Consider the following 19943-nt stretch of genomic DNA (forward strand, 5'->3'; position numbering starts at 1 on the left):
TCTAAACATCTTACCAAGTTATTTTTATTTCAAACTCTGGGACACTCTAATTTACCAGTTAAAAAATACATCGTGCAGTCTCTCAAAAAACTAGAACTGAACTCTCCATTCTCTGCTCCAACAATTAGACCCTCTTTCCTATCAGGAAGAGGGCACTAAGGTCTTTTCTCTCCTGGTTACATACACTCACCCACAGAGCTGGAGTCAGCCTGTGCAGAAGACAGACACTTCTCTAATCTGTATCTAGGGTCCTAATCTCTTCCACAGAATCTAATTCCACATTCCTGTGTGTTTGGACATGTCTATCTCAAAGCCAATAGGTATAAATACTCTTTCTCCGCAAATAATTCTCACTTCGGATTTCTCTCTTTGCCAATGGAATTCTTTTTCTTACAACCATAAAACATAGGCAACTGTTCACTTTCGACCCCTCTTCTTATAGCCTTCTCCCAACTCTCAAACTCAGTTCCAATCCTGTTAATAAATTCTGGGCAATTTCTGACCTTTCTTCTTCTAACCATGGCGATCAACCTGGCTCACACTCTATCCCTCTAGCTAGTGGACAACTTCTCTGGTTTCCAATCCTTTCTGTGGATATACAGTTTAAAGCAAGGAAATAGTTCTGATCTTTAGGGGTACAGAATACTCCAGAACTGCCACTGCCTTCAATCTTCTTAAAATACCACCTTCTTCAGATCCCTTATTCATCTGCTCCAAGGTCCTCAAAGGTTCCTACTCTTTATAAGATCTTCCAACCCACATCACCACAGCCTCAGGTCCCACGTCACCCTGGTCCAACTACTTCCAGCTGCTACAGACTGAATGCTTGTGTCCCTCCAAAGTCCAGGTTGAAACCTAACTCCCAATGTGATGATATTAGGAAGTGGGGCCTTTGGAAGGTGATCAATTAGGTCATGAGTGTGGAACCCTCACGAATGGGATTTAGTGCCTGTAGAAAGGAGACTCCAGAGAGCTTCCTCTCCCCTTCCACCATGTGAGGACACAGGGAGAAGATGTTTATCTATGAACTAGGAATCAGGTACCCAATCTGCCAGCATCTTTTTTTTTGGGCCGCGCTGCACAGCATGTGGGATCTTAGCTCCCCCACCAGGGATCAAACCCGCACCTGCACTGGAAGCACGAGTCTTAACCGCTGGACCGCCAGGGAAGTCCCTCTGCCAGCATCTTGATCTTGGACTTCTCAGCCTCCAGAACCGGGAAATAAATCTGTGTTGTTTATAAGCCACCCGGTTTACGGTGTTGATATGGCAGCCCGAACAGCCTTAGATACCAGCCTTATAGCCTGACTGCTTTAAACCTTCCACTTTACCCAGAGGAATGTGTCTCCTTTGTCTCTTACTCACTCCGACCCTCCTGTAGAGTGCCCCTTCCTCGACTTTCACTTTCTTTGAATTCTACTTATGCTTTAAGGCCCAGCTCAAGACCCACCTCCTCCCCAGCTGACTGTCCTCTCATTCAATTCCAACACTTCCTGTTCATACTACCCACAGATAACTTACACTTTATGGGCACTTAAACCTCTTGGCATTTCAGGAAGGTCAGAGTCAAGAAGGCCCAGAAATAATGAACGAAAAGGGAATTGGGGAAGGCAATTCTTTTTTCCCCCCTTCCTCACTCTACTCCTCATAAGCTAGTTACTGGTGTAAAGTCTGCAAACCCAGGATGAGAAGGGTCCCTTTCACTGCTCTCCTGCCTTTTCTTAAGACTCAGGTCAAAGCCCCAATCCTCTACCCATGGAGACAGCTCAGTTCAAATGCCCTCTCTTGGAGAAGCCAAGAAGCTTCTTGGAGAAGCTTCTTGGAGAAGCTTCATGGAGAAGCCACGCCTGAGCAACCCAGTCAGAGTGAGAATGTGGTCTTTATGTTCATCCAACATGCATCTGATTTTTGCACAGTGGTTAAGAGTTCTGGCTTCAGGTAGATCTGGGGCTGAATCCAAAGTCTACTGCTCATGAACTTTGGATACCTGGAAGAGTGACTTCCCCCCTTTATATCTAAGTTTCCTCACCTGTAAAACAGGGATAACAGAACATAGCTCATAGGGATAGTCTGAGGCTTAAAAAAAATTGAAGATGATATACTAAGTACCTAGCATGGTGCTTGGCACATAGTAAGGTCTCAATAAATGCTGAGTGTTATATCAGGGTCTCTTATGAATTTACCTCTCACTCATAGGAGCCCTATGAAGCTCCAGTCTTACCCCCGAGCACTCAGCACAAGGTCCTGCACATAGCACTCAACAGTAAATAATCAGCAGATTTACTCCTCCCAGGAATATATGCATCTCAGGACACAAACTCTTAACAGTTGAAACCTAGCATGTGCTCAGGTATTTGTGGATGAACGAGTGGAAGAAACCTACTTGAGCAGGGGTTTTTACTTCTCTAGGAACACACTCGTTATCTCACGGCCTCAAGAGAGATACCTAGAATGAAGGCACAAGACCACTCGATTACACTCACATGGTGCTGCTCTGTGTGGTCTCACTAAACAGCAAAGTGTTGTTACAGAGAGAAAAGGTGCCAGTTAGTACAGGCATGATCTGAATGCTCAAGTGGGGAACTCTGGTCTCCTGACCTGGCTGTTAAATTCTTTAAGGGCAAGAACCACGCCCCATACACCCTTATACTCCTCACAGCTCCTGGTAAAGTGCTGGCACACAGACCAAGCTGAAACATCTGTTTGACCTCTACTCTACACACCTCCTTCTATTTTTTTTTTTTTTGCAGTGCGCAGGCCTCTCACTGCTGTGGCCTCTCCCGTTGCGGAGCACAGGCTCCAGACACGCAGGCTCAGCGGCCATGGCTCACGGGCCCAGCCGCTCCACGGCATGTGGGATCTTCCCGGACCGGGGCACGAACCGGTGTCCCCTGCATCGGCAGGCGGACTCTCAACCACTGCGCCACCAGGGAAGCCCTACACACCTCCTTCTTATAGCTCCTTATTCTAAACCCATTTACTCCCGTTTCTTATAGAGGTATCCTAGAAATTAGGATGCCAAATAAGGGGAGGTAGGAAGATAAAGGAATACACTGCAAAATACAAAACTGGTTAAGAAATAATTAAAGAAAAACCTATTACAAAGAAAAGATTGGCAAGTGAAACAATAACCCCTGGGCTTGTTAGTCAGCTGTCCAAAGGACTACTGCCATGTTTAACGGACAACAGTCTTCCCTTCTCCCTGTGTCAGGTCAGAACGTTGGATGTAGAGACAAAGACACAAAAGATGGAGACGTCACCTGAGTCAACAAAGGCTTTCACAGGATGTCCATTCACTTTGCAGTTAATATAAAGCATCACTACTTGGCCAAAACTTTCCGGAGCCTCTTCCATAGCTATTGTCATGTTTTCCTCAATGTTCTGTTGCCTGTAACAAACCAAAATCAGGCACACTAAAAGCATTATTTCCATGAAGAGCAATCTGTTTCAAAGTCACAATATTAAAAACAGACCTGTACATATCTTTTGCTCCAACTATAGCAGCTGAGTCATGGAAATGGAAATTGGTGTTCTATCCTGAAATATGTGATTTAGTAGGAGGAAGTGAGATACATAATTGGCAGAAAATCTAAAGGCACACAAATCACCTTCATGTAAAAACAATTATGTTCCCTTTACAAGCTCAGAAACAGGAAAACAAACTTCTGGAGAGTAAGGGTCACAACCCTTTTTATCCTGTAGAATATTAGAATTTCATCAATGCTCCAATTTAAACTGAGGATTTACTGGGTACCTGGGTACATTTCCTATGTCCACTGCATTAAAAATAGTTTGCAAATATAATACAGATGTTTCAACTGCTTGTGTTACATCTGCTGCTTAATTTCCCAATCTGTAAAAAGTTAGATTAGTTTCTAATCTGTAAATCAAGAACAATAATTTCTATCATAGGATCGCTGAGAGGTATAAAGCATCTAGTACACAATGCTAAGGTAAGAGCAGATGCTCAAAAATATCTAACTACCTGGCTGTCACTTAGAAAACTATACACACATATGTATCATAGTTCACCTGGTCCATCAAAACATTTCTTCAAAATTGAATGTATTCTAATTCTTACATGAGAAAAGCACATAAAACGGAGTTCCAGCTTACTCCAGCATCTCATGTCTTCCTCTCCAACTCTTCTAAAAACATTATCAAACACTACAAACATTAACTTAAACTAGGGCTGGGACCAGGCAACTTTGCTGAAGACTGAGACAATTACAGAACAGGGTCCAAGGTGTGATCAATTACAGCTGTAAGCCAGAGGCTGGCAAACTACAGCCCACTGTTTATGGGAACACATCCACACCGTTCACATAGCTGCTTTCACACTGCACTGGCAGAACTGAGTGCTACCGACAGAGACTGCATGGCTGGCAAAGCCTAAAATATTCACTACCTGGCTCCTTATGGAAGAAGTTTGCTGACCTCTATTCTAAACTGTAGCGCCAGTCCCTTCTGTAATAATATTCTAGCCATCAATTGTATTGATGGCTTTATCAGCCAGTCTATAATAAAATATTAAATTTTTCAGAAAGTCAAAGGTAAACTTGTTTAATTTAGCCTGGCAAATATGCAAGCTACTATATACCTCAGTGTACATGTACCATGTGTAATCACTGGTGTAGCATATCAAATAAAACTGCTATAGGCATTCTATACAATTCCACAGCTTTTCTCCTAGGTCACATTATTAAATTTAAAAATAACCTAAAATTAGTTGTGCACTCCTGACCTTACACTGACTCCAACCAAGATACATTTCAGCAAAAAATCATCTGAAATAATACCAGTTACTTTGGCTATCCTGGGCTCTATGTCACTTTACAGGCACAAGGTTTTCTCCTTTAAAAGAACACATGCATTGTCCCAGTTCCCCTACCTCACCCCTGGGAAGAAACATGAGCCCTATGGATGTGCCTCATTTCACCTCTCTTCCAACAGCTTGGTGTCCTGGTTTGGCTATGATGCCTCCCCACTGCCCCGCCCACCCCTCCTGCTTCCTGGCTTGAATGCAACTGTTCTTGAGAGTTATGTCAGGCTCACTTATAGCTGCAATGCGGTCTAGTTCAGAAAACACAAATATCTTCCCATTTCTCTGTGTAGATTTAACTAGCGAGATGTTTCTCAAAGATAGTTATTAGTATCCGATACAATAATGGGAACATATACAGACAAGAACACAAGTGAACGGCTTAGGGCTACCAACTGATTCTGGTGTGTTTACATTTCTCTGATTTCAAATGTACTCGGAGAAATAAGAAACCCTTTATTTGACTTCCAAGTTAACAGTGTAATATAATGACCAAGTTAGGCTTCACTTAAGTAACCAAAGATGATGATCAGCCCCTAAAAGGAGTAGCCTTACAGTTATTGTTCTTAGTTATACTAAGGCCTTCACAATTAGCAATAAACCGAATCTGGGATGGGGGAAAGCAACTGTTCTTTTATTCAAAGGGACTGACTGAACAGCTTCTTGCTTGTGACTAGTAAGGGGACCAAGGTTGGCACTAGCATCCTTGTACCTGCTTAGGCCCCACCCCTTAAGATTCTTTCTTTCTATCTATCTATCTATCTATCTATCTATCTATCTATCTATCTATCTATTTATGACTGTGTTGGGTCTTCGTTGCTGTGTGTGGGCTTTCTCTAGTTGCGGCGAGCGGGGGATACTTTTCAATGTGGTGCGAGGGCTTCTCATTGCGGTGGCTTCCCTTGTTGTGGAGCACAGGTTCTAGGTGTGCGGGTTTCAGTAGTTGTGGCGCGTGGGCTTATTTGCTCCGCTGCATGCGGGATCTTTCCGGACCAGGGCTTGAACCCATGTCCTCTGCATTGGCAGGCGGATTCTTAACCACTGTGCCACCAGGGAAGTCCCACCCCTTAAGATTCTGATTCATCAGATCTGGGAGTAAAGCCTGAGCACCTGCATTTTTAAAAGCTTCTCATATGACTTTAATGCTGCCCCAGGTGAGAACCATAGCATTAGAGAATCTGGAGCTGGAAACCAGTCCTGCAGTCAGTTTATCTGCTATGGCCAGTACACGAACTGTGGAAGGAAAACGGACTTAGGACTATAAGGTTCCTCTTTGTATAGCTCTCTCTAATTCAGTCATGTCCAAGCCCTGGATTTAATCAGGGCTCATGCATTATGTCTAAGGAAAGAGAGTCCAATCAGTTTGAGCAGCCAGCCTAGTAGTCTCACCAAACTGGGGGCTTCTGCTCAGTCCTGGGGTCATCTGCCTGCAGTTGCCTTAATAATGTGCTGTGGGCTAGTCAGGGAGTCTTTATCAAAATTTTAGAAAGTCATTAAGTTAGGTAGCTGTATTTTTGTAATATTGAATCAAAATGCAAGGAAAATGGAAGAGGAGAGAATAAACTAGAAGACTGAAGCTACTACCTCAGATGCAAAATAAGGAATCTACCTCAAAGCAGATGCCCAACAAATACAAGACCACCTGGAGTTTGGGAACTCTAGATTCTCTAAATCTTGCTCTTTGGGCAAAGGAGTCATTACCTTATATCTTCTTCTATCTTTGCCTGAGCTTCAAGATCAAAAGGGTCCGCAGAAAAGAGACGAATCCTTTCTTGCTCTCTCCGGGCTCGGTCCTGCTGCTGCTCCACCAGGACCCTAGAAAATTTCTCTGCAAGAACAGTGGGAAAAATCTTAAAAGCCATTATATTTTCATTCTTTATTAGTATTTTTCCACACTGAACAATTTCTCAAAATACAACTGTAAGAGGTGCAGAAAGGATGGCTAAAAATCATTTAAAATGAGCAATTACGTTTACTTTCTATTCTCTGAAGACAAGATTACTTCTTCACCTAAATTTAGTGTAAAGAAATAATGTATTTGCTGGGGTTTCCCTGGTGGTGCAGTGGTTAAGAGTCTGCCTGCCAATTCAAGGGACACGGGTTCGAGCCCTGGTCCAGGAAGATCCCACATGCCATGGAGCAGCTAAGCCCGTGCACCACAACTACGGAGCCTGTACTCTAGAGCCCACGGGCCACAACTACTGAGTCCATGTGCCACAACTAATGACGCCCGCGCGCCTAGAGCCCGTTCTCCGCAACGAGAGAAGCCACCGCAATAAGAAGCCCGTGCACCACAACGAAAAGCAGACCCCGTTCACCACAACTAGAGAAAGCCCGCGCACAGCAACAAAGGCCCAACATAGTCAAAAATAGAAACAAATAAATAAATTTATATTAAAAAGAAGAAATAATGTATTTGCAGACATCATCTCCGAGCTGAATGACTTTTCAATTTAAGTCAGTGTGGCAGATAAATGATGCTGCCCCTCCCCCCCCACTGCCCTTGTTATCCTATTACCTAGAAATAAAACAGAGCACTACTACTCTCCCTCTTTTCCTCGTCTACTTTTGTTTCCTTTACAACACACTCTGCCTTAAAGCAGACAACTTATAAGCAAACTACTGTTTGTCTATATTACCCGATGGATACTAAGCAGGAAAATTAGCAAAGAGAAAACATTGCTTGCTATAAGATGGATGTATGTTACAAGAACCACCTTTATTTGCTATTTCGTAAATGTGAGTACATTCAAATGTATAAATGTAAAAGTGCCATCATCATGGTCTTTGGCAATTAGATACGCTGCATAAGACATTAAAGAAACCAAAATAATGGTCATATGAACTAATACACACAACATGGATGAATCTAAAAAACACTGAGTGAAAGACGCCTGACACAAGGGAGGACATACTATGTGATTCCATTTACATGAAGATGAAAATTAGGCAAAACTAACCTCTAAGTATCAGAATACTGGAGCCTAGAAAGGGAGGAAACTGACTAGAAGAGAACATAATGGAGCTTTCTGGAGCGAAAGAAATGTTCTCTATTGTGATTGGGGTGCTGGTTACATTAGTTTGTCAAAACTCAACGAACTGTATACCTAAAATCTCAGTATTTCTCTGTAGGTAAATATTACCTAAATTTTAAAAATGGTTGAGGAATAAGTTATTAAGTGTCTGTTATGTTTTAAAATTTAATCAGTAGGGTTTCATAAACCCAGGAGTGAAACTGGAGAAATGTACAGAGAAAACTTTATTCATAAAGATGCCTAAAAACAAATGTTCTGTTAAATACAAGAATGGCTAAAATATAGCCCCAAATAAACTGTTGGTGACAACCGCACTACTGTTAAATTTAGCATGAATGAGAATAAAGGGGTTGCACTTTGCCAAACAGGCTGATGGCACTGGACCTGTTTTCCTGGAACTAAATCATTTTAACTGGCATCAGCTGGTTAACTGGTACTCTCTTTAACTGAGGTTCTAACTAAACAGGTTAAAATATCAGTACCTGGTCATTACAAGATATTATCTGCAAAAAAAAAAAAAAAAAAAAAAAACCACACACACAAAAGAACAAACCAAAAACCCCCTGAATCACTATGCTGTACACCTGAAACTAACGCAACATTGTAAATCAATTATACTTCAAAAAATCTGTACCTGGGTTATACACTGATAAAGTAATTAAGGAAAAAAAAGGAAGGAAAGGAAAACGAAGGTGCTGGTTGAGCCGCTTCAGAACTCTACATAGTCCTAAAACTCTGTCACTATCGCCAACTAACTCAGCCTTTGACATCAGCAGTAATTTACCTCTCACGGACCAACTGATATGTTCAATACAACATGTGACACAGTGGGCTGAACACACCAGTTGCTTGAGTTTCTCCACATTTGCTGTGATACAACTATTCACCTCAGGTCAGCTTGACAGCCTTCCAATTTCATAAGCTTACCAAGATCTCCACTGAGCAGAGCATCTGCCAAGGGTGGATTGCGTTCCTTCAACAAGGACAGCTCATGGGGGTTGGCCAGCAACATGTCTCGGAGCAAGGCTGGATTGTCCAGGCCCTGAGGAGATGAAGCTACCTCTCCAGGAGATGAGTGGGACTGCTGTGCTCCTGTTGGCTGGCGCTGCCGGGTGTTTGACGTGCCAGGCACAGCTATGCTACGGAAGTCTATTCGGGGTAAGTCTGTTGGGGAAAATCGATTCGAAGTTTACTTCAAATGACTCCATAAAAACAAGTATTTGAAGGAAACAGCAGATTTGCACATATGTGGTATGCAATAGTAGTAGATGGTAATCACAGACATTCCGAATGCCCTTTCCCTGGTTCTTTCTCACGCTGACCTTGAATACAAAGACTGCAGTCCAAGAGTGAACAGGTAGGAAAGAATAGAAAAACAGGGGGTTGGGGATTAGAGAGAGGGATAGGAAGACAATGGTAATAATCTCAAATTCTTGGCTTATAAAATATCCCAGGATAATAAGTTTTTACTTACTTATGTCTTTAAAAAAGCAAAGCCAATCTCAAACATAACCACATAAAGCTGGATGTGGCTCTTAAGAAAAATCCTAGTCTGCTTTCACATATGCTCCAAAGAGCCCTGACACCTTGGGTAAAGAATACCATACATATCAAGTGAACAGCATAAATGTTAGATGTTAACTTCTACAAGTATGTGCCACACTTATTAGTTCTTTGAATTTACACTTTCATCTGTGCATCACTGCTAACTCTTCTCATACCCTGGGAAGCTAGTAGGTGTAATCATTTCACAGGAGCCAAAAAAAGAAACGAAACGTGCACAGGTTCTCAGTGCTGAGTACACCAAAAGATTTAACAGGTTCACAGGCTACACTCCCAGGTTCCATACTCCAGGGTGAGCTGACCTTATTAAAATGAAAGGAATTTATTTATAAGGGAATAAAAGGGAACCTTATTTATAAGCGAACCTTACCCAAAGGACCCACATGTTGTATGATTCCATTTATGAAATGTCCAGAAAAGGAAAATACAGAGACTGAAAGTAGACTAATGGTTGCCTAGGGCTAGGAGGCATAAGGGCAGATGGGGAATGACTGCTAATGAGTACAGAGTTTCTTGTAAAGATGATGAAAATGTGCTAAAATTGATCATAGTGATGGTTAGGCAATTCTGAATATACTAAAAATCACTGAATTGTACCCTTTAAATGAATGAATTGTATGGTAGTGAATGATATCTCAATAAAGCTGTTATTGAAAAAAAGAGTTGTATTTTTAAATAGGAAAAAGAAAAGAAAAAACATAAAACCCTAGGTATAATCAGAATGACGGGCTAAGACTGAGTGAATCCACATTTCTTCAACCCCAAAATGTATCTGATGATTGCACCTGCTCCAAGTCTGGGGCTGTCCTGAAGCCTTTTGGTCTTCAAAGAGAAAAAGAAAATGCTTAAACTCAGGAGTAAGGTTTGTGCCTCTTAGCATGGGTTCAACTAGGCACTTTTCTTCATACAGACCTCAGCTGGCAGAGTGTGTGTGTGTGTGTGTGTGTGTGTGTGTGTCGTGTGTGTGTGTGCGCGCGCGCCTGTACATGGACATGAACTTCGAACCAATGAAAAAGTCAAGTGAATAAGATGATCTTTGTGAGGTGGTTAATCTAGGTCAACCAGCAAAACATATATGGGTGGGTCTTCCTTACGGGTTGAGAAATTTTTATCTCAACCCTGTTATACTTATCTTGAGAGTCCACTCACTTCGGAATAATTTTGAAAAACTTGTTTGTTTACAAGTTTTTGTCCCTGTGGACTCTCTTGTCCCTGTGGCACAGCACAGGAAAAACAAGAAACAGTGAATCTCAGAACTAACAATTTCACCAAATTAACCACAGGAAGATTTAGGCTTTCCTGATTGGCTTATCTGAACCCCTTCCCTTTCTAAAGTTGAACAGTAGCCCCAAGGGAATAATGTAATCTGGATCTGAAAGTAACAGGGCTTGATGGTCTCTTATAGCTCCAGTTTCAGGCTGAATGGAAGCACTGTGTTCTAAACTGGAGTCGGTCATCACCCAGACACCTAAACTCCTCTTGAGTATCAGAAGCAAGCTAGGGACTCTCTCTCCATCAAATGCACAGACGCCCACACAATTCTGCACACTATTTCAAGGACACAGAAACTTCCTAACTCCCAAGGCACAGATTCTAGATGTAGCATCTAAGATAAATAACAGTTTCTTTTTACATGATTAACAAAGACGGTGGGAAAGGACCAGAATTTGGTGGTCAGCTGCTTAAGGTTCATAAGGCTCAGTGTAACGGGAAAAGCAGCAAGGTTTAAATCCTATGCCTTCACTTACTAGCTATGAAGATATTATTTAAAAATTGTCAAGAGGTATCTCTTTCCTACTACAGTTATGAGATGACTTGAAATGTGGGTGCAAGTGCCTGGCTGACCGTAAAATGTTCAGCAAAGGCCTATCACTGAGTGCCAGACACAAAGCAGCAAAAGTCAGCCAGAAGGCACAGGCATACGCAGGCTCTCAAGTCCTTCTCAAGGATAAAATGATCACTGATAACAACAGAAGCTAATATTTACTAACGGCTTGCTATATGCTGAAGGTTTTACATGCATTATTCTCCCATCAACCCTAGGAGTTGTGGTTAATTATAGCACACATCTTACAGATGAGGAAATGGACTTAGAGTGCTAACTTGTCCGAAGTTACCCAGCAAGCAAGTGGCAGAGTCAGGATCTGTACCCTGGCAGTCTGAATCCAAGGCAAATCCAAAACTCTGAACTATGCTATCTACTAATGCTTGCCAGGGCTGTGAAACCATTATGAGATGCCTTACTTGGGAACTGCACCGAAGGGCGAGGGTCTGCATTCTCCTTCTGTCGTAAAATCACAACGTCGCCATCTTTTAAGCCGTAAGAAGCCAGTGATCTGTGGTTGTCTGTGAGAGGTCTTTCAGCGTAGACAATCTGCAACCAGAAAAGATTTAATAGCATAAAGCACCGAGAAGTAACATGGCACAAAACAGAAAGACTACAGTTTTCCTCTTCATTAGAGAATGTCACTCCCTGCTCAAAACCCTCCAGTGATTTCCCATCATACCTAGAATAAGAGCCAAAATCCTTCTCGTCAACTACTAGACCCAAACAATTTGGCTCCCTGGCTCCCCCATGACCTCATCTCATACCATGATTGCTATTCCTCAAACAATACCAGCAACTTCCCCCTCAAGGCTGTTTCACTTGTTGTTCCCTCTACCTGAGGAATGTTCTTTCCCTCATTTTTTTAAGGTCTCTGATCAAACACTACCTCTTCAGAGTCCTTCCCTAATATTTAAAATGCACCCTCACCTCCCATATTATATATTTTTTCTTTATGGTCTCTCTGTCCCACTAAAATGTAAGCTACTCTGAGGACAAGGACTTTACTTTTTTCACCATATCCCAAATGCCTAGAACAGGTGCCTGGTAGATAAATAATACCCAAGTATTTGCTGAATTAAAAGACAAATAAATCTATGGGAAGCAGACAATTTTAGATTTAATATTGAGCAGGGAGGGAAATGGGAATGATTTATTCCAGGGATGATAACTGCAATACTATTAAATAATATGTTCACTCCCCACCCACAAGTTTTAGTGAGATATAACTGACATACAACACTATATTAGTTTTAGTTGTACAACATAATGATTTGATATATGTATATATTGTAAAGTGATTACCATGATATGTTTTGTTAACATCCATCACCCCATACAGTTATAAATTTTTCTTCTTGTGATGAGAACTTTTAAGATCTACTCTTAGCAACTTTCAAATATATGATACAGTGTTAACTCCAGTCACCCTGCAGTACACGACTGTACCGTGTCCACTTTTAAATGATCTCGCACACTGGCAAGTCTGAAAGGTTCCCAAATACCAAGCTTCCTGAGTTCTTCCTTCTCTGTGACCTTCCCCAAACTTTTATTACTCTTATGTTAATGAGTGGAAGATAACAGTGGAAGAAGTTTAAAAGAGAACAATTAAACAGATGGAAAAAAGGATCAAGGATGTATTACTAAGGAAAATATTTTTATGATGTGCCATCGAACACTGAAGAAAGCCTGAGAGCATAAAAATAGATGAAACAACGGGCTGTGGAAAGAAAAGGGACAAAGGGCATACTATGATTTCACCATGAAGGAACACAAAACCGAACCTGCATTATGACCTACTCTGTAGAGGGGCATTCAGAATAAACTCTGGCTTTGAAAGGTTTTCTTCCTAACAGTTCACTTTCCACGAGGCCACTGGCAAACTGAGGAACTTGAGGTCTGTCCTGGCTCTGACAGGGCCCCCGTCACTCAGCTGGTCCAGGCTTCACAGTTCCCATTTGTCAAGCAAGCAGTTGGGGCTAGATAATCATTATACCTATCCCTTCCAGGTCTTTCTGCTACACCATCATTTTACAATGTTTCCTCAAGTGTCCTCATAGCTCTCATAGTAAAATTGCCTGACACAGAACCTGAAAAATACAGGATTTAAACTGGGGGAAAAAAAAAAGATCTGTCATATCTGCTCTCAGAATTTGCAATGACATGAGAAATAGAACAGGAAACTCAATTTAGTTCCTTCCAAAATCAAATACTTCTGGGGTTGAACAAAAAAATGATCTGAAGAATTTATAGGCTGAATTATATTTTTTAAATTCTATACAGGACTAGGAAAAGTATTGTTAGTTCTTACCCTCACCTGCAAAGTTAAAACATGTTACAATAGATTGCAACTGTCATTCTATCGACCCATTCACTCTCCCTTATTTAAGCATATATCTCATAGTAAAAGTACACCAGAATCAACACAGATGGTTTGCAATACAACCTGAGCCATATTATAACTTCTGGGATTGCTTTAAAAACCACCACAAATCTGAAGTGACAAGTGTCAAGGGTTGAGGTGTGCAGTAAGAAAGAGGCATGCAAGAGAAATGCCATACAGGCAGCTCCTACAAGGGGGCTTCAACTCTGTGAAGCAACCATAATGAAAGTACCAGTGGCCAAAGGCCTACTCCTTAATTTTCCAGGGTCAGAAATTCAACTATCAGTATATTTAGAGACACACGATCAGTCAACGTATTCTAACTGTACTTATAAGAGAACATTTACTTGTCTACAACGAGAAATCAAACTCAGAAGAATCAGAATGCTCCTATCCACAAGATCACTGAATTTTCTTCAGGCTGGAAATGCTACATGGAAAGCCATATTAAAATGGCAGATGGCTACTGCTGAGTGAGCTCCTACTGGGAGCCAGCATCTTACTGGGTTCTCACAGTCTTCCACCTAATCCCCATATCCTCTCGTTTAAGTCTCATAATCAATTTATGAGGTAGATATTAATTGTCCCATTTTATATACAGGGAAACAAATGACCGTTAGGTGACCTGAGGCTCCATAGCTATTGAGAAGAGAACTGGAATTGGAACCACATCTGCCTGACTTTACAGTCCATACTCTTTCCTAGTACCACATACAGCTTTCCCAAATATAAGTCCAAAGTGGCATGGTGAATTAGCTGCGTGACCTTTACAAGAGCTATTAAGCCACCTATCACTACTAAGGGCCTCTACTCACCAGGGGGATTAAACACTGTCCACTGCTCAATGTATCCCCTGCCCTGAACATGAAGAAAGGAGCACTACCAACCCCTCACTCTTTGGATTCCCATTTTACAGATGCCATACATCATTCCATCACTGTTCAGCTAAACAGTTTTTCCTCAGCGGACAACATAATTTTTTAAAAAGAAGGCAGCCTGATCTAACAACAAAAATGTAAGATCCAGGTAGTCAGTACCATCCAACATGTAACATGAAGTATGGAAGATTGCTATCTGCCCCAATCTCCTAAAAATACTAGACTGGAGAATGTGGGTAAGGATCAAACATTCTTCATACTGACAAAGCAGCAGGTTTATACCATTCTAGTCTAAGGACATAGATGAGATAAACAGTAGCTTAGTTGAAATTATAAATGTCACAAAGAACTGTTTTTTTTGTTGTTGTTGTTAAAATAGGCTTAAGAATCTAAGACAATTATTCTGCAGCTTAAGTTCCAGAATAAATCTGAATGATTTTCCAACTTAATATGAGTATCTAGTAGACCAATGGTTTCAAATTTCTACCAGTCAAAACAAAATGAGTTTTGTTTATGGCATTGGTGATACTTTCTACCATTCATAATATCCAGCTCAAAGGTTATAAGGCTCAAAATTCAAGTTTTGCCAGTTATAAGAACATACAACAGGAAAATTTATACAGCTACAAGTCTTTTTTTTTTTTTTTTGAGGTACGCGGGCCTCTCACTGTTGTGGCCTCTTCCATTGAGGAGCACAGGCTCCGGACGCACAGGCTCAGCGGCCATGGCTCACGGGCCCAGCCGCTCCGTGGCATGTGGGATCTTCCCGGACCGGGGCACGAACCCGTGTCCCCTGCATTGGCAGGCGGACTCTCAACCACTGCACCACCAGGGAAGCCCTGCTACAAGTCTTAATCTCCAAAACTGGCACAACTGCTAGTACTTCTCCAGAGAAGGCACCCTAGAGACTGAATTCTCATCTTAACCAATACTTAACAATACACTAATTAATATAACTCCAAAGCCTTTAGGCATGATGTCAAATGCTTCCTGGTCTCTGAATGAGAGATTTCAATCAATCAACACATATCATAACAGTACATTTCTAGCATTAAGGACCATAAACTGGCCACGAAACCCTTGGAATCACATTTGAATGGCTTCATAATAGTATCTACCATTAATTAAAAGCCCACTATATGCCAAGTGATCTACACATACCATCCCATGTAATAGTCAGCTTGACTTTTACAACCCTTCTGGAAGATAACTTGACAATAGTCACTAAAAGCCTCCCAAAAGACCTGGCAATTCCATATCTAAGACTTTATCCTGAGGAAATAATCAGAAATGGAGACAAAGCCTTAAGTATAGGGCTTCCCTGGTGGCACAGTGGTTGAGAATCTGCCTGCCAATGCAGAGGACACAGGTTCGAGCCCTGGTCTGGGAAGATCCCACATGCCACGGAGCAACTAGGCCCATGAGCCACAACTACTGAGTCTGCTTATCTGGAGCTTGTGCTCCGCAACAAGAGAGGCCGTGACAGTGAGAGGCCTGCGCACCGTGATGAAGAGTGGCCCCCGCTCGCCGCAACTAGAGAAAGCCCTCGCACAGAAACGAAGACCCAAAACAGCCAAAAATAAATATAAATAAATAAAAATTAAAAACAAAAAAACAGAAACCTGAGGGACATCCTAGATTCCTCTTTTTTAAAAAAGCCTTAAGTATATAGGTATCCATGGACATGTTACTCATAACTGCCTCCAAATGTCCCCAGTTCAATTCAAATGCCCAGCAAGGGACTTCCCTGGAGGCAAAGTGGTTAAGAATCCACCTGCCAATGCAGGGGACATAGGTTCAAGCCGTGGTCTGGGAAGATCCCACATACCGTGGAGCAACTAAGCCCGTGCGCTACAACTACTGAGCCTGCGCTCTAAAGCCCCCAAGCCACAACTACTGAGCCCACGTGCCACATCTACTGAAGCCCACGTGCCTAGAGTCCGTGCTCCACAACAAGAGAAGCCACCGCAATGAGAAGCCCGCGCACCGCAACGAAGAGTAGCCCCCGCTCGCCCCAACTAGAGAAAGCCCACGTGCAGCAACGAAGACCCAACGCAGCCAAATTTTAAATAAATAAATAAATAAATAAATAAATAGTAGACCATCACAAACTCTCGTCTCCCTCCCTCCCTCCCTTCTTTTTTTTAAAGGTATTTTTTAAAATTTATTTATTTATTTATTTTTGGCTGTGTTGGTTCTTTGTTGCTGCGTGCGGGCTTTCTCTAGTTGCAGTGAGTGGGCGCTACTCTTCATTGTGGTGCACAGGCTTCTCATTGCGGTGGCTTCTCTTGTTGCAGAACATGGGCTCTAGGCGCCTGGGCTTCAGGAGTTGTGGCTCGCGAGCTCTATAGAGTGCAGGCTTAGTAGCTGTGGCACACGGGCTTAGTTGCTCCGTGGCATGTGGGATCTTTCTGGACCAGGGCTCGAACCCATGTCCACTGCATTGGCAGGCGGATTCTTAACCACTGCGCCACCAGGGAAGCCCTCCTTTCCTTCTTAAAAAAAAAAAAAAAAAAAAAAAAGCACAGCAAAAGGAAAACTGTTAAATAAATTTCAGTACATCTGTATGATGGTATATTATGTGGCCATTAAAATGATAAATTACAAGAATTTGAAATGTTATGGGAAAATGCTGACAATGCAGTGTTGACTGAAGAAAGATATGAAATTGTTTATTACAGTTCAGGCCATATGTTTTAAAGATATATTTTAACTATATAAGAAGAAAAAAGCTTAGAAAAAAATACATTAAAAAGTAAACTGCAGTTATCTCTGAGTTATAAGATAATAAGTAATGGTGTTCTTTTCTCCTTTTCTATATGTTACAAGTTTTCTATAATGAATATGTGGTATTTATCAGAAAAGAAATACATGAAAATTACTTGTGAAAATAAACATGCCAAGACCAGCTACAATAGAAATTCTGTTTCTACTGGTTTATAATAGTGTTTTGGGCTTCTCTGTTGGCGCAGTGGTTGAGAATCCGCCTGCCAATGCAGGGGACACAGGTTCGAGCCCTGGTCTAGGAAGATCTCACATGACACGGAGCAAATAAGCCCGTGAGCCACAACTACTGAGCCCATGTGCCACAACTACTGAAGCCCACGCGCCTAGAGCCCGTGCTCCACAACAAGAGAGGCCACCGCAATGAGAAGCCCACACACTGCAGCGAAGACCCAACACGATCAAAAATAAATAAATAAATGTATTTAAAAATAGTAACAATAAATAAAATCGTGCTTCACAGGGACTTCCCTGGTGGTGCAGTGGTTAAGAATCTGCCTGCCAATGCAGAGGACACAGGTTTGAACCCTGGTCCAGGAAGATCCCACATGCTACAGAGCAACTAAGCCCGTGCGCCACAACTACTGAGCCCCCGTGCCACACCTACTGAAGCCCGAGCGCCTAGAGCCCGTGCTCAACAAGAGAAGCCACTGCAATGAGAAGCCCACGCACCGCAACAAAGAGTAGCCCCCGCTCACCACCAACTAGAGAAGGCCTGTGCGCAGCAACGAAGACCCAATGCAGCCAAAAATAAAATAAATATGCAAATAAATAAATAAAAATAAACAAAATAGTGTTTTACAAACCACAGATCATGCTGTGTGCAGAGCTGCATTTCCAGGATCATACAGTTACTGCTATTATTTGGTATTTAAATATGCCTTCGTTTGAGAGTTCTTATACAGTCTGCACACTTTTTTTTTTTTTAACCACATGCCACCTACAGGGGTAAATTATAACAATCTTTCAAAAATGCAAAGATATTAATTTCAAGTGAAGCTAAGTTCTTAATAATTGTTTGAAGTTCCTCTAGCCAAGTCTGCATCAAAGCATCAAACAGGGCCATGCCTGGCTTCCAAACCCACACTTGTGTTAAGAGATGGAACATGCCCAGCTTCAATCACATGTGCAAGTGGAGATTGTTCCTATTCTAAATTTGTTTTCACTGCATTATAACTACTATAATCAGACTAGAGCTGTTAAAAATTAACACCCTTTCCAAGCATATCCTTATGCACAGTCGATGCTGATGTTGAAAGACTGAATTATAAACCAGTGATCCTTAATGTGGGGCAGACATGCGACACAGTTCTTTAAGGATGTAGGAAGAAAACAGAAAATAATTAGAATTTGCATTTCCCTTTTGGTTCATCCTTCCTTAAATTCTATCCTGTGCCTGTTAATAATGACCTAAGGTATTACTTCATGTATATAATTGATGTTTACAGCTATTATATACATGTAATATACATGCATTTATATTATGCATATGCCATTAGTTCATATATATTATTTATTATATACATCAAAAAGATGCATGCTCCAAAACATTCTACCCAGAGGGATACGTGACCGAAAAAGTTTGCAGACCAGTGGTCTGGACACACAGTAACAGGAGAGGATAGCCAGAAACAAGAAAAAAAAAATTCCCGTTAGAAATGGGAGTCAGAAAAGGAGGTGAAGGAATGAGAACAGAGAAGGGAAGTAAGAGGAGTAAAGGTAAAGAGACCAGGAGAACTTGGAGAGGAAGATGAGTAATATGGGAGAACCCTGGGAGGTAAATTAAAGGAGGGGTGGGGGGGAGGCCCCAAGTAAGTGAAAATGATATATTTGTGCCTAAAAACTACAGTGGTATTTACTATTATGATTTGGTGAAAGGAAATGACTCAAGTGTCTAGGGTAGATCCTGTTCCTGCTTGATGGGCAAGCAACTGAAAGACAACGGACCACCAGACATCCTAAAATAGACACTGTGTTAGGTTACAATGGAGCGAACAGAACAAACTTGAAAAACAGGAGCTGTTTACCGGCTACGTAATACAGGCTTAACACTAGCTGGAGCCCAGGTTTCCATATGCTAATTTGGCTTGGGAAGGAAGTAAATGCCAAAACACTGACCTAATGAATAAGAAAGAATTTGGAGTTAGCCTAACCGTTCAATTAGTAAGGTAGTGCTAACCTTCCGCACTTGCGGGACAGTGCCTGCCCTACCATACAATTAATCGTCTTTCAATCTGACACCCTCTTTTGGCTACAGCCATCTCAAAAAGTGCAGGAATACAGAAATCACAATCTTTGTCTTCTCCCAGGCCCAACAAAGTCAACTTGCATTTTAATTTTTTACTTCCCCTACCAGCTGGTGATTATAACCAGGGTAAAAGAACAGCCAGAGGGAAGAGAAACAATTGAAAAAGCCACCTTCAAAAATCTGAGTTGATGTTCCCTCCCTACTTAAACTGTTCTTTTCTAGCTCTCTACCTGAGGGATTCATTGACAGGAACTGGTTCCTGAGGGATACGTGATTCTTTCGTGGATTCTTTTTTTTTATAGAAGTTCCAAGAAATCCCTTTTGCCAGAATGCCTATTTGAGTGACACCTTGTGCCCCCCAATAAATTCTTTCTTGATATTCAGCTTATGCCAAGGTTCTAAAGTT

General features: G+C 41.7%; 1 protein-coding gene across 3 annotated transcripts in view; it reads right to left on the bottom strand.

The window, feature by feature from the left end:
• Positions 1–19943, bottom strand: part of DDI2 (DNA damage inducible 1 homolog 2) — a 34604-nt gene that overhangs the window by 13313 nt on the left and 1348 nt on the right. For 2 of the 3 annotated variants that reach the window (XM_081224495.1, XM_081224494.1), the window contains exons 2-5: positions 11664–11793; positions 8784–9020; positions 6523–6649; positions 3260–3387 (exon numbers count right to left, since the gene is read on the bottom strand). In XM_081224495.1, the coding sequence (XP_081080621.1) occupies positions 3260–3387; positions 6523–6649; positions 8784–9020; positions 11664–11793 (622 nt within the window). The remainder of the gene's footprint in view (positions 1–3259; positions 3388–6522; positions 6650–8783; positions 9021–11663; positions 11794–19943) is intronic. The other variant, XM_081224496.1, reaches the window with a different exon arrangement.

The sequence above is a fragment of the Mesoplodon bidens genome (assembly GCF_964165515.1).
Source record: "Mesoplodon bidens genome assembly, chromosome: 2".
Lineage (NCBI taxonomy): Eukaryota > Metazoa > Chordata > Mammalia > Artiodactyla > Ziphiidae > Mesoplodon > Mesoplodon bidens.